Here is a 15,835-nt window from a genome sequence, read left to right as displayed (position 1 = left end):
TAGGGTCAGAATTTTTTACTCTAATCCGGCGCTTTGCAGGTTTAGTGTAAAAAATTCTGATGCAAAGCAACCAGAAGTCGATTGTAACCAATGGAAGCCTCCTTTTATTGCCTGCTCAGAACATGCGTTAAAAGTGCAGAAAATAATGGTGCAAGGAAATCTCTTTGATTTCTTTGCAGCTGTTTTTCAGCTCCCCTAACTGGGGAACGCCCCCTTTCCATACATTATGCCTTGGGCAGATATAATGTAGCGCAAAGGGTTACAAAGTGGTGCAATGCATGCATTGCACCACTTTGTTCATATGGCACTGCGTTTTTGGCCTTCTAACGCCACAGTAGTGTCAATAAAATGATGGTAATGTGGCGTTGGAATGGTGCTAGGAGCACTTAAATATGCACCTAGGTAGCATGGAAGAACTTGTGTTTTTTAAGGCTGTGGGCCGGCTTAGCTTGCTGCTTAGTTCTCCTCCCCTCCCAAAATAATTTAAAAAAAATTTAAAAGGCTGCCAGCATGGGAGTAATGGAAGAGCTACAAGGTGTTGGGAGGGCAGGGGAAAAACAGCACATGAGGGAAAGCAACACAGAGCATGGGAGAGGCAGGGAGCATGGGTGAGGTAGCAAGTTTGGCGAGGTATAAGCACACAAGAGCGAGCTTGCAATACAGAGTGCAGAGACAGGCGAAGTACACAAGGTAGAAAGCTAGAATGGTATGGTATGGAATGGTATGGTATGACCTATCATTGTAATGTATGGTATGGTGTGGTATGGTGTGGTCTATCATAGTGTGGTATGGTATGGTATTAAATGGTCTGTCATATAGTATGATATAGTAATCTTTGTTACGATGTACACATTAAACTACAGGAGGAAGCAGAATAGGAGTGGCCCCACAAACAAAAAAAGGGAGTTTTGCAATAGAATGTTATTTTCACACTAGAATATTCTATCCAAACTGTAACTGTGCAAACATAAAACAATTTAAAACACATAATTTTTCTTGCATAAAACATTTTAATGATACCCAAGATATCAGATAAATCATCAAAGATGCACAAAAAGCACTTTGTTACAAACTAAACAAGTGATTACTTAGTAGCGATAGCGCAACACCATTAATGTACTGTTTTAAGTTTAAATCTATTTTAATTAATAAAAAAAACAATAAAAGATAATTTTATGTTACCACAAGTAAATATAGAATGAATATTCTTAATAATATAATTAGAATATATGATAAATAATGTGCATCACATATACGAATATACGAATATGAGAGAGAAGGAAAGAAAAGGAAAGGAAGCTAAAGAAAGGTGAAGAAATTGTGGTACCTTAATCTATAGTGTGACATTTGTAGGATATTTTGTGAATCTAACACTCTGGATCCACCTTGGTCTCTATCTTTTAGAAATGTCTGGAATTGGAAGATGTCCCTGACTGCAGTCTACTCTGGGCATAATTACTGCAGAAAACCATACAGAAGATCCCTCATCAAAAACAAACCCTGGTATCAAGTGTGTGGAATCGTGCTCAAACCCATTAAAACACTCATGCCTGGTACCCCCAAACCCAGAAAAGAAGATGGAAGATACGTTTTGGTTAAACTTTCAAAGGGATATCTTCCTGCATGAAGAAGTGAAGTGAAAGATCACGTTTTGGGAAAAGTTGTTCTAAATCTGACACTCATCATGTTAAGTGTGATTATCGAGTCAGCCCATCAGAGCTTAGAAGGCCAAAAGATGGAAATCTTCAATTTTGTAGATGGCTGTGGTATGTTTCCAAATAGGCCATGGGACATACCAGTGACTAAAAGACATGTTCCCTAAAACATCATTTCACTTTCAGTACCTTACAAAAATCAGTCCATCAACTCCATTGCCCACTGGCGTAGAAAACCAATCAAGTGTGCCACCTCATGCTCAGGTGACCGAGATCTCAACATATTGGGGGCAAGTGTTGCCAGGGATATGGTTCTCAATTGCAAAAATACAACAAATGGGTGATCTCCCAACAGCCATTTAGGGTGTAGGAGATCTGGCACTTAGCGATGGAAACCATAGGATGTGTAAATGTAAAAAATATCTATTGTGGCATGTTTCCATAGAGTCCAGGGTTCACACCTACAACCAAAAGACAGGAGCCCTAAACTGGAATTTCCCAAATGCAGTGTACCCACTATATCGCCTGAGGGCAATCTGTATCAATTGAAAACCCATGCATTTCTGGGCTCCCAGCTACGAAGACTCATAGATCACATATTTTGGTAAAGCTTTGGCACGGGTATGCTCCTCTGTGAGGGAGACAGGAGAAAATTACTATGTTTTAAAAAAAATGCTGTAAATCTGACAACTGCCTAGTCCTCTGCTAAACAAATCTTAGGATGTCTGGATGTTCAAGGTATGTGGTTGTGCTATTTTTTCATACAGGCCAGGAGTGATACCTGCAACCAAATATAGGTACCCTAAATCAATGTGTGGCTTTCAGCTCCTTTCCAGTTTTGCTAAATACACTTCACTTAGTTTATGACCTGTGGCACCCAGGATAATACTTGTGACCAAAAGACAGGTGCCAATAACTTGCATTTCGCTTTCAGTAGCTTTCCAAATGTTTTAAGTGCATTGCACCAGTTTATGGCCAGTGGGCACCCTGAACCTATCGAAAAAAAACATATATTTGTGATACATCAACATTTAAACGACCTAGAAGAACACAAGTGGTGGTGGGTAGGGGTCAAGCATTGGCAATCATGTGTGCTTTCATAAGGAAGATTGAAGTAAATTCCCTTTTTTTGAACAAAAACACTGCATCTGACAAATAGCATGCTCATCATGATCTACCTGCAAGCCTGTAAGGTCAAAGGAGGTCTCGCTTACACCAATAAATTCCTTAGTTTGTACAGAATTATACCACTTAGGCCAAAGTTAGGCGCCTGTCATGAACAGTGCGCCATAAAGGGTGATTTTAGCACAATTTAGCAATCTGTGCTAATATTAATTATGTGATTGAATGGACTCAATTGCCTAGAAAAACCCACACATGTTCACTACTGCCATATTTCAGACATTCAAGGCAACATTTCCTTTGTTAACATTCAAGGATTTCTGTTTATCCATGTGAGAAATTCAGCTAAATACTGATCTCATTTGATTAAAAAATCCAAATATCTAATCTGTTTCATTTTATATCCAGGTTGCGATAGCATATCGATAACAGATTTGGACCAATAGATATGTATGTATGTCCTGAAAAACACATACAGTTTGTACAGATAAAAAGAGACGAATGAAGCACATGTTTGTGAAGAATGTAATTTTGAGTTGTTTAAATAAGATGCTGCACAGAGGTGCACAAACACCCCGGCAGTGAAAGGGTTAATTTTTATTTTTTTTCAGTTGATCCTATCCCATATTCATTGTTTAACTGAACTTTATACTCCAAATCAACCTATTTGGTGAATTACTTCAAATTCTGAAAGCTCTGTACTCGAATCAATGGGATAGCTGTGGAAAGAAAGATATTTGTCGTGAAAGAACGTTTGACTGATTTATCATTTTGTTTGTGTTATTCTTTGTATCCTGTCCATATTTTCATGGTGCAAAGCTCTGCTTAGGAACTGTTTGAAAGCAAGCCCCTTGAAAGGCAAAGCAAGTGTTCGCTCCAATCACAATATAAGGCATTTTGCAAGCTCTTTCTTTTCCCATATTTGCAGAAAATCCACTTTGTTGTCTTAAACTTCCTTTGAGATGATCGATGGCACCTCTTAACAGAATGGGGAAATTATTATAATATTGAAGAGAATGTCTTAATTCTATTAAGATACATATTTTCTGATTTAGTTTCCAGAAGTCATGCTGCCACTGGTGTGCCTCAGTATGTATTCCACTTTTTATTTGTTTCACCACATTACCATAGCCCTTACTTGGGAGGCTATAAAGTCATTGGCCCAAGTGCCACTTGTAGATAATACTATACAGGCCATGCGTTGTCATGCTCTGGGTGATGGGTGGTCATTCCCAGTGAACTTTGCAGCAATGCTTGCTGCTACTTGAACCAGAAGATAGTGAGGAGAATCAATATTTTCCTGCACTAGTTTCTTCCAGACCATATTAATGGTGCTATCATCTTCTCCCTATTATTGCCCATTTGAAACCTAATCTCTTTGTTTCAACAGATTCATATTCACTGACACGGTGTCAACTTCTGGAAGTCCCTCGGGTAACCACCCCCAGCAGTCTCTAATGGCACAACACAAGTGAAACAAGCCCACCCAGGGTAGGACCGGGGAACAAAGAGCTGCCCTGACAAACAGGCGCAAACCATCCCCTTTCTCTTTGTCTCCTCATGCTCTTTCTCTCTTCCATCTATCTATTCTCTCTCTCTCCTTCTCACCACTTCCTTTTCCCCCTCTCTGATCGCTTTCTCTCTACCTTCCTTCTCCCTCTCTCTCATTCTCTCTCTTGAAGCCTCTGAGTGCCTGCTGCAAATACTCTTGGGAGGCTGGGGAAAGTGACATAGGTTCCAGGGCGGCCTTAAGCTTTCAAAAACAGCCTCCAATGTCCCAGCACACCAGGAAAAATCCCAGCAGAATAAAATGCCTGTCTGGCCCTGAACACAACTGGTTCTTTACAGCACCGTTCAGCACCGTACAGATGTGATACGAACACAAATCATAAAACATTTCTTATAGACCCCTGATATAAACTCAAATTTTAGGACCTAATCCCATTCCCTACGGATGGTTATTCAAATTTTTCATGGTTAAGGGCAACATGACTTTTTATCAACCTAAGGTAGCTATTAGTTATTTGAAGTGGAGACCATACGAGACTTTTCTAAGACTATATTGTGGTTGAATTGTTGATTACAAAAATATTACAATTCCTACATTGTCTACCGCTATACTATCAAAGTAAATATACTTAGGTAAGTTTAGATTTATTATTCTTACCTTCACATATACTTATGTTGATGATAAAGTGATGATAACCACTATCTTGCTCGGATTACTTACCAGTAAGCTTCATTACTCAGATTCTTCTTTCCTCTTCCCATTACGAACTATGTGGAGTGAGCGTGCCCTTTCACTCCCCTGTCACACACTGTTAAAGCTGTTTCTTCCCTTCATATGAAAGTAAAGCTCAAACAGTATATAGCCCCTCCTCTTCCTTCTGTACATCCTGTTTATCATCAAGCACCAATCCACAGGCTGATGAAAGAACAGGGAGGAAGGAAGAATCGGAGTAATGAAGATTAGCGGTAAGTAATCCAAGCATTACCTCCTCATCTTCCCTTCCTCGTCCCATTCCGAACTGTATAGAGGAATGCCCAAGCGAAGACCTCTTTCAGCCCAAGGAACTACAAGGAACACAGCAAAACATTGCAAATACAGTCTTTATTCAGCATAATAAAAACAGAACCACTCCACACTAGTGCTGGGCTGCTCCACATCTGCTGGAAGCTGAAGATTGGAAGACGATATGCGATATCAACCACAATATGGCTACCCCCACACCCCCATACTTTCACCATCCTCTCTGTGTCTGCCTTTCAAGAGAGATGGATAGAAGGCACCCTTGCAGATAAACAACTACTTCACCAGTCTTGTATCTCAGTTTGAGGTAAATTTATGACAAAAGTAACAACATCACTTATGAAAAGTTTGAAAAAGGCACTGCACATGAAAAAATAATTGTTATTATTATTAGTCGTAGCAGTAGCAATTGTAGTGTTATTTTCATTTAAATCACCAAAAGAAAATTATAGTTACAAAGTGTTAATGATTACAGATAGGAGCAGGTGTGGCTAGTGAGGCTAGGGGCATAGTGAACCCCCTGCTTTAGCAACTACAGCGAGGATGGAGCTCTTGCTGGCCCTCGTTTGTCTGTAACTCGGCAGACAACGGCTCATATGTAACGTGAAAGAGTTTGTGGGTGCATGAGTGAGTGAGTGAGAGTATGGATGAGTGTATGGATGGTGTGTGAGTGAAAGGGTGAATGGATGGATGTGTAAGAGGGTGGATGGGTAGATGAATGGATGAATGAGTGAAAGGATGGGTGTAAAGATGGATGAGTAAATAATGGATGGGTTAGTGAAAGAGGGTGGTTGGATAAAAGGGTGGATGAATGGATAAGTGAAAAAATGGATGAATGAGTGAGAAGGTGGTGAACGGATGATGAGAGAAAATATGGATGCATGAGTGAGGTGAGTGAACGAATGGAAGGCTGAATGAAAGGATGGATGATGGACGGAGTAACATGGTCGATCGAAAGACAAAGTGAAAGGGTGGATAGATGGATGAGTGAAAGAATGGATAAATGGCTGGGCGGATGGATGAGTGAAAGAATCGATGAATGGATACTGGGGCGTCATGGACCGCCAATATTAGCAGCTAGAATGGGGGTGAAGTTCTGCATGGGTCTCTTCTGTCTGCAACTTGGCAGACAAAGGTTAGTGAGTTATAGGATGGATGGATGTGAGTGAAAAGGTGGATAGATGAGTGAGTAAAAAGATGGATGGATGAGTGAAGGATAGGGTGGATGGATGGATGAAAGAAAGAATAGATAGATGAGTGATAGGTAGGGTGAAAGGATGGACGTGGATGGATGAAATCAAGGGTGAACGGATGGAAGATAAGAGAAAGGATGGATGGGTGAGTGAATGAAAGGATGGATGGCTGGATGGGACGGGCGAAAGTGAGGATGGACAGATGAAGGAGGGAAAGGGTGGATGGATGGATGAGAGAAAGGATGAATGGGTGAGTGAAAGGATGAATGGATGAGAGGAAGGATGGATGAGGGAAAGAATGAATGGATGAGTGAAAGGGGTGGAGAGAAGGATGGATAAAAGGGCGGATGGATGTGACAAATGAAGGGTGGATGGATGGATGAATGGATGAAAGGCTGGATGGAAATATGCGTGAAAGAATGGATGGATGAGTGAAAGAGAGTGTAAATGGATGGACAGATAAGTGAAAGCATGGATAAAGGATTGAGTGAAAGGGTGAATGGATGAGTGAAAGGGTAAATGGATGGCTAGATAAGTGGATGGCTGAGTGAAAAGGTGAATGGATGGATAAAAAAGGAGGCTAGATGGATGGTGTGAGAGGGTGGGTATATGGAGTGAAAGAGTGAATGGATAGATGTGCGAAACGGTGGATGAATAGCTTAAAGAATGGATGGATTATTAATTGAAAGGGTGGATGGAGAGAAAGATAGCTGAAAAGGTGGATGGGTAGGTTTAATGTAAAGGTATGGAGATGGATGGAAGAATGAATGGATGGAAGAATGTAAAGGTGCATAGTAGGTATCAGCATGTGGATGGAAAGATGAAATAATGAATGCCTAGATGCTTGCATGAAAGAGGCAAGAGAGCTCTCCTGGGCAGGGTTGTAATGAATGACTACGTTTACTTGGCACCAAGTTGGGGATATTTACATTTTTTTGGCTACTCCCTTTACTGAGGCACTTTGATCTGTGGTGCAGAATGTAGTAGCTTAATACACTTATTTGTCCCCTCCTAAATTCCTATTTATTAGCTCTCCCAACCTCTCCATAGTCATAGTGAATACTAGTCGCACCATCTACACGAGTCATGGTGCATTTGCTATACAGCAGAAAACACCGACCCAAATCCCATTGCTCTCCTGTCATAAATGAACAGTGGATGCAATGCCGCAAGTCTTCCATATGCAAGAGATTTTTCGTTGTGCATCGTCAACGATTTTTAGCAGCAGTAATACATGTATTTTTCGAGGTAAACTAAATACATTTCAAAGGAAGCTATCTTAGGTATCAAATTAAATAGCTTTTCAGACACGGATATATTTGCACACAATACACCACATTTGGTTCAAAATACTTTATTTTAAATGCAAGTTAGAAAAACGTTGCACTTATGATGGTTGGCATATGTTCCAAGGCACTGGAGCTGGCATATATTTGGGTTAAATGTATGTCATTTATGGTTAATGTTTACCAATTTGCAAGTGGAAACTTGCATGTGTATTGACTGAGTTTGAGAAGGTATTCATTGTGCAAATTTAGAAAAGACCTCCCAGGCATCCAGTTCAGGTGCAAAAGCTTTTGCGGGTGAAAAGGCTGGTCCCGGTGAGCCTTAGAGAGGTTTCACACTGCTACAATTGTCAGGTGCTAACAATAGATCAGCATTTGCAACATGACAGGTGTATCTCAGGAATGAGCAGCATCCACCCTCAGGTTTTCGGAGAGGTGTGGCACCAGGGATGAGGGTGTGTTTGCAAAGATGCCACTCTGTGGCGCAGCAGTTCCTCGTCACCTTCCCATAAGAAGTCAGTTCTGTAACAGAAGTATACACAGAAAAAGCAAGACACTTGTGAACTGTGGGCTTAGGTTGCCTTAACATTTTTAAAATAAGTTTATTTAACTCAAAAATAAATATACGAAAAAGAGTTTTATATTAAATATTAATGTAGATGTATTTATATATTTCCTTCAAATGTACAACAAAAATGCTACAGAACTATTAAATTACTTTTGAGTGAAAACATTAATTAATGGAAATATATACACATTAAATTAAAATGTTTCTTCTGAAGTTTAAATTCAAATATAAATTCCAATTCAAAGAAAAGAAAGATGTGTTATTGTGCAGTAATAATTATTAAACGTGATGTATAATTTTAACTAAAATGTATTTGTTTCTTAATAAAATATATTGTACACTCTTTTTAAAATTCAAAATAGGTTAGTAAAATAGTTTATTATCAAAACATAAAACTGTACTATTTCTATATATTTTTAACATTATTTATATTTATTTATATTTTTAAGGGTTTTTAAATAATATAATTTAATTTTACATTATTTCCTATCAGGTTTAATTTTAAATCCCTATCTTCTTTCTATGGAAGAGGGTTGTCGGTACCAAGGGTTAGCCATGTATAGTGCCTAACTTACCACTGTTTCTTTTTTTTGGTAGTAATACCAAAAAGTAGTAAACTCACTCACAAGTGAAAACTTACTATAAACAATATTTTGTCTTTGTGAATTAGGCCCAATTATGCCAGACCAGATTGTACTTGGAAGTGCTATTAATCTTAAAATGTATGAGCCCCCTACAGCAATTCTGTATTCTGCGTTCAGGCTTCTCCATAAAGCACTAGTTTATTTTAAGGTGATCTCAGAATTCATTAAAGTACCTGAAGCATAAAATTGGGCCTGAAAAATTGGGTTAATTTGGGAAAAATTGGGTTAGCAATGTTAAATCCTCAGAGAAGCAACTGGATCATCAATTTTCCTGTAACAAAGTGTTCTTCTTTCTCAACCAATATTAGCTGCCCCTTTAGTTAGATTTCCCTTGCCACACACTCTTCTGCTAGAAACTGAGTTGCAGATGTCGCTGTGCAGATAATGCACTGCATCTATCCTAGGATCCAGGATCCAAGCCTTCATGCCAAAGGACACTTGGATTATTTTTTTCCTTTTTGCAACATATAGGCCCTCATTCTGACCCTGGCGGTCGGCGGAGGCCGCCCGCCAAAGTCCCGCCGTCAGGTTACCGTTCCGCGGTCGAAAGACCGCGGCGGTAATTCTGACTTTCCCGCTGGGCTGGCGGGCGGTCGCCTTCAGGCCGCCCGCCAGCCCAGCGGGAAAGAGGCTTCCACGATGAAGCCGGCTCGGAATCGAGCCGGCGGAGTGGAAGCTGTGCGACGGGTGCAGTTGCACCCGTCGCGTATTTCACTGTCTGCGCAGCAGACAGTGAAATACATTTAGGGGCCCTCTTACGGGGGCCCCTGCAATGCCCATGCCAGTGGCATGGGCACTGCAGGGGCCCCCAGGGGCCCCACGACCCCCCCTACCGCCATCCGGTTCCCGGCGGTCGGACCGCCGGGATCTGGATGGCGGTAGGGGGGGTCGGAATCCCCTCGGCGGCGCAGCAAGCTGCGCCGCCTTGGAGGATTCAATGGGGCGGCGGTACACTGGCGGGAGACCGCCAGTGTTGCCGGTCCGACCGCGGCTTTACCGCCGCGGTCGGAATCCCCATTGGAGCACCGCCGGCCTGTCGGCGGTGCTCCCGCGGTCCTCCGCCCTGGCGGTCTTTGACCGCCAGGGTCAGAATGACCGCCATAATGTGTGGAATTCAATATGGTATCACTATCCTTTTATCTTGATGTTTTGGCTGGAAGAACAAGTAAGTTGTGAAAAGGCTCTACAGCATATGTGCATGCATATATCTGAGGGTGATCAGAGGAGAAGCATAAATTGCAAGTGCAAGGCCCTCTCTGGCTTGGAAATGAGGGAAAACGAAAGTACAGCTGAGTACAAATTAAGGACCTCCCATACTTATCACAGCATCAACATGAAATTCATAAAGTGTAAGCTACAGGGGACAATAAAAGTTTGGGTTTGCCTATATATCTCTTGGACACATGGATTTTTGGTCTCTACACTTTTGTGGCATGCTCCCCCTGAGCTGTAGATATCAAGACATCATGTTTTTCAAGTTATTAGAATCAAACTCTGAAGGTTCAAAAAAATTAGTCCCAGAATGAGGTTTATGAGAAACTAAGTTTCTGGTGTACTTTGTGCTGCAATTAGGTTGCTTTAAGGATGGCCACTCTTGTCCTGCCGGTTTTGCTTTCCTTTAAGGGACTATGAAGGTCATCAAAAGTGTGTGTGTGTTCGTGTGAGTTCGGGTATTTTAATGAGATTGTCACAAACTATTGGCCATGGACTAATAGAATTACTAGAGAAAACATCATTACTAACACTGGCAATGTGGAAGTCTTTCAGACGAAACAATGGGCCAGATTTACAAGGCCCTAGTTCCTCCTTGCTCCACATTGGTGTCATTAGCTAATGTGGCTCAAAGAGGCAAAAATCAGCACACTATATTTACAAAGTGTCGCAATGGGTGCATTGAGCCACTTTGCAACCCCTTGTGTCTCATTATGCGTGCACCAGGCATAATGTATGGAAGGGGGGCATTCCAGCGTTAGGAGGGTTGCAAAAATGGCACAACGAAATTGACAAGACTTCACTACACCATTTACATTGTCATTTTTAACGTCAAAGGATGCACTCTTTGAAAACAATGTGTCTCCTTTGCTCCACTAGCATCAAAAGTTTTGACCCTAGTGGAGCAAAGGGCCACTATAGCGTGCGCCATGGTCCACTGTATTGTAAATACGGTACACCCATGGTGTCTATAGGTGGCATGGGGGGTGCAAGAAATCTGGCGCATCAGTACTGATGTGCCAGATTCTTATAAATCTAGCCCAATGTGTTCAAGATGCATCTGCCACAATAAATGTTCACCAACAAAGACAGATCCTCTGCAAGGAAACATCATGAGAAAGTATCAGCAAACAGGCAAATAACAAGCGTTACCAGGTATGTGAAGAAAACAAAATAAACTCTCTGCCCACAAGTATTCTTTTGAAATGCTTAAATGTGCCATCCACTGTGAAATACAAAATTAGAACATCAGTGCCGTAGCCAGTGTATCATGAGCCATAGTGCACGTGCAAGAAAGGAAATGGGCTTTGTAGCTGCTGTTTCAACGTTAATAATCAGGATTCAGTGCCCCCACCCCCGGAACTATGGGCCTGATGACACTGCACCTGCTGCTTCAATGGACTTTACATCCCTGAAAATCATCACTGAAATGAGAAGCTTACATTGAACATGACATAGAAAATAGGGGAATTACCATGGTCAAGCAAATCCAGGGGCTTATTTATGAGAGACTTGCGCCACCGGAGTGATTTTTTTTTTGATGCTCCGGTGGGACAAACCTCTCACCTTATTTATGAGGTCATGCAAAGCCACTTTGCATGACTTTGAATGGCCTCGTAGAAATGGAGTAAGGCAAAACAGCGCAAGTAGCTGCATTGCCTTACTATGCGTCAGGGAGGCGTTCCATGAGCATTGGAGTGGGTTTTCCCAGGCAACACCCATGGATTTCAACGGTGCCCTAGATTTTCTTAATCATGTAAACCTGGGGAAAATGTAGAACAAGACACTGTACAAACCCCAATGTTGAGAAATGATTTAGAACAGGTATGCTAAGAGAACATCTCACTTTGCATACAATATCTCCTAGCGAAATCAAATGCTAAACAATCAAGGGAGTGTGTCAACATTTTGACCCATGTTGACTCATGTCAATGTGGCTGTTCTAATCATGAACTTTGTCACCCGACCATTGCACCACATTCTGTGTGAGCCAAGGGCCCCTCAGATACTGAGACATAGACTAGAGGACATATTTATTTCATAGTTATTATGTATTATTTCTATTCTTTGATTCTTCAAAGTTAAACATATAAAATAGGATTGAGCTAGATGTAGCGGTCAGTTCTAAGGGGGTTCCATTAAAAGAGGAGTGTAATTAAATAAGTAATGAATGCATGGAGAGGTAATACAATGATGGGCTGATTATAGGTTTTCATAGTATTCCCACCTCTGTTTATGCATGGATCAGGATTACAATTTTGAAAGTATTAAACACATCCAATATTTATTGGATGCGTTAAATAACTCAACCTTCATTACATTTCGGCAGGTAAAAATTGCCGAAGTGTAACAGGAGAAAACATACAGTATTTACTAAGCACCAAAATCCGCACGCTATTCCATATAAACTTGTAATAGGTGCTATTTATCGCACCTGATAAATAAATACCCAGTGGTATTGTCATTTATCTGGGGTGATAAATAACAACTCAACTCATAATCAGGCCCTAAATTTCATCTGTGAGGGCAGTGCAGCGCAACAAGTAGGGTGAAGGAATAGAATCTGGAAACTCCACAGTGAGGTTTAGCTGTAATGAGTAGGGTTTTGCCAGCATATCACAGAATTCTTGAATGGTTGAACTAGACTGGGTATCAGTGAAGTATGTAATTAGGTTCCTATGGGAGTGCTAGTACTGACATGTTGGAATCTGTGTCTAGGATCGGTGCACTGCTACAATCTAAGCATTACCTGGTCCAGCCAGTTTGCAGGAATATCTCCAATATTGGTGCAAAAGATTAGGAAGAACCACTCTACTATTTAAGATAGACTTCTACAATGTGTCGCTTGGGAGCTACTGATAGCTCTCCAGCTACCAACATGTAGCTGTTCTGTATACAGCCTTACTTACTAAATTAGAAGCTTTTGCTTGGTTAAATTCAAATATGTATGCAAAAATTTAAAGGAGCGCGTTTGAGGGAAAAATGTGGATTGGGGAAGTTTAGAGAAAAATGGATACGTTTCCAAAATATATTTAAAGCTGATATTAAAGTGATAAATTATGTGGTGCTAGGGAGGCTTATTATTGATATTACCTTGATGTCAGGGACATTTCAGCCACGCCTGTTAAGTGCTACCCACATAGAGGCATTGCACATTGACAAAGCCTTTTTTACATTACTGCTGGCAAAAATGCCTGATGCATAGAGATGATCACTGCTGGTAAACGTGCATATTGTGGCCACTAATGTAAGCTTGTCTGATGTGGCAAGAATTGCAACACTAATAATGTTAGTAGCTCGGGATCATTTTCAATGAACATAAATAGCTCTTCTTACAGAAATGGCTGTAGGCCCTTAGTTTAAGACGATTCGCCCGAGACCTGGACGTCATACACTATGCATTAGCAGACATGCTTCCATTTTCTAGAAGAGGTCTCTTATAACAAAACGTCTACTGTTTTTGTTTCAGGGGAGCTGTATACTTGGATCCTCAGTCCAGAAGACCTGGTCTTCGGAGAGGGGACATACTACCTGACAGTGCAACAGGAACTCCAATCAGATTTGGCAAAACGCAACAATATATCAGTACGAATCACATGCTTCATTTCTCAGTGCGTGTACTGGAACGAAGACCATGGAAACTGGAGCAGCTTTGGGTGTCAAGTGAGTAGAAAATCAATTCTGCATTTTTTTATTTTTTTTAACAAAATATGGGGTTCTATCATGATTATAATGCCCTAATCGAAGCAGTTTGATTCCACTAAAGAAAACAACAGATTAGGTTTGATTAGCCAACAGAAATAACTCCAGGATGGAATCCAATCATAAGTTTGATGAGGTGAAATATTTGTGTTTCCACCCCAATTTGGGTGACTAAGGGCATTGCAACTGCACCGCTAGTACTGTGCTTCACCTGTGAATATGTGTAAGGATAGTCCTCTTCCCTGTAAATAGTGACATGGTACCTCATCCTCTAACATGTACATGAGGAGTAACATATTTGGTCCTAATTCGTATTCCCAGCAGGAGTGGGCCAACATGCATGAATTCGGGTTTTGAAGGAGTTCCGTGAGCACACCCCAGGCATACTATAACCTTTACACATCACTGCCTCTGCATGCCTTTTATGGTCCTTGATCACATTGTGCATTACCAAATGAGGACTTCCAGTCTACTGATTGGATGGTTGGGGACTGTCCATAGGCATTTATTATAACTATGGTCCCTAATTTAGAGGAACATTAACATGCTATCTCATTGACTGCAATAGAAACAACATAGCCCTCTGCCTGGAGGCTTAGGGTGATCTCTCACCTCCCATAGAGTTACAGGCAATAGGATAGTGAGGCAATATCAGGGCATATGAAACAACATGAGGAGCTGTCTGTTCTGAAACGTTGTACCTGGCTGAGTGTCAGGTCTGAGTCAGTCTTTATTTCAAAATAAATCACACCCCTGCCTCATCTCAGCTACATAGATGGGTAGTTCTAAATAGTGGTGAAATATGCATTACTCTTCAAATGCTCAGCGAGGTCAGTCAGGTGATTGCATGTCCTAATGGCTTTCCTCCAGCTCCTGCCTCGTTCTGAGATGCCAATAGCATTCTGAAACAGCTGATCCCACTGAATCAGTCCACTAGAGCTACAGGCCAACATAGTGAAGTCCTTACCAGACCTTGGTTATCAAAGAGCCCAGTGTTCATATTTCTGGATGAATCCTCTTCTAGTGAAAGGCGTCAAAAGAGAGATCACCCCTTTAGCCCCCCTCCTTTGGCGATCACAGGGCTAGAGCCCTGCTCCGTGGTCCGCACTGCTTCCTAGTTTCTCATAAGAGCCCCCACACTAGCTTGACGAAAGTCACTTGAACATTCCCATTTGAACACAAATGCTGGCACATCCATTTTGGCACAAAACAACACACCAGAAGCATGCACTAACAATCATCCCAAGAACATACTAGGGACACTCCTCTCCAAAATACTTTTAGTGTTGAAATTATTTTATTTATTTTTGTACAGTACATGAACATTGAGATAGACAAAAAGAGCAGTAAAATTGTAGGTAACAATAACCTAATAAAAATGATAAATAACTGTGTTAACTGTATGCTAATAAAAAAGTGAAAACTATTGAAGAATCATAAGATAAAAAAAGTTATAAGAATATATATGGGCTATTAGTATAGTATTAAGTAACCAAATGAAATCAAAAAATCATTTCCAGTTAGTAGTTGGAAATATATTCATCCAGGGTATTCCAAAAAAAAGTCATATGACAGGAGATGGTGTCTTGGACTCCCACCATATCCCAAACATGAGACCAAAATTGAGAATTATCAAAGAGCATATATTTCAAAGTACGAGGTTCTAAATTACAATGTCAGCATTCAGAGTTTTCCCATAAATGTGTATCATATAATTTGACAGGAGAACAATGGCTATTATTATTATTATTTTTTAAATCTGTTTATTGCATTTATGACATAAACAAAAACGCATCCATTTAAACAATACAACTGAAATACTTAAAAGAGATAGGAGCAGAGTAGAAAATGAGAATAGATAGTAGGGGGTATGAAGATTATAGTTTGCTTGATAAATGACCGCGGGTCTAATGTTTGGTGATC

At 40.7% G+C, this 15,835-nt stretch overlaps 1 protein-coding gene across 1 annotated transcript in view; it reads left to right on the top strand.

The window, feature by feature from the left end:
- Positions 1-15,835, top strand: part of LOC138267136 (polycystin-1-like protein 2) — an 835,832-nt gene that overhangs the window by 506,893 nt on the left and 313,104 nt on the right. Inside the window, exon 23 of the mRNA XM_069215990.1 lies at positions 13,680-13,873. Coding sequence (XP_069072091.1) covers positions 13,680-13,873 — 194 coding nt within the window. The remainder of the gene's footprint in view (positions 1-13,679; positions 13,874-15,835) is intronic.

Source organism: Pleurodeles waltl, chromosome 12, assembly GCF_031143425.1.
Source record: "Pleurodeles waltl isolate 20211129_DDA chromosome 12, aPleWal1.hap1.20221129, whole genome shotgun sequence".
Classification (NCBI taxonomy): domain Eukaryota; kingdom Metazoa; phylum Chordata; class Amphibia; order Caudata; family Salamandridae; genus Pleurodeles; species Pleurodeles waltl.
This window is presented reverse-complemented; position numbering and strand designations above follow the sequence as displayed.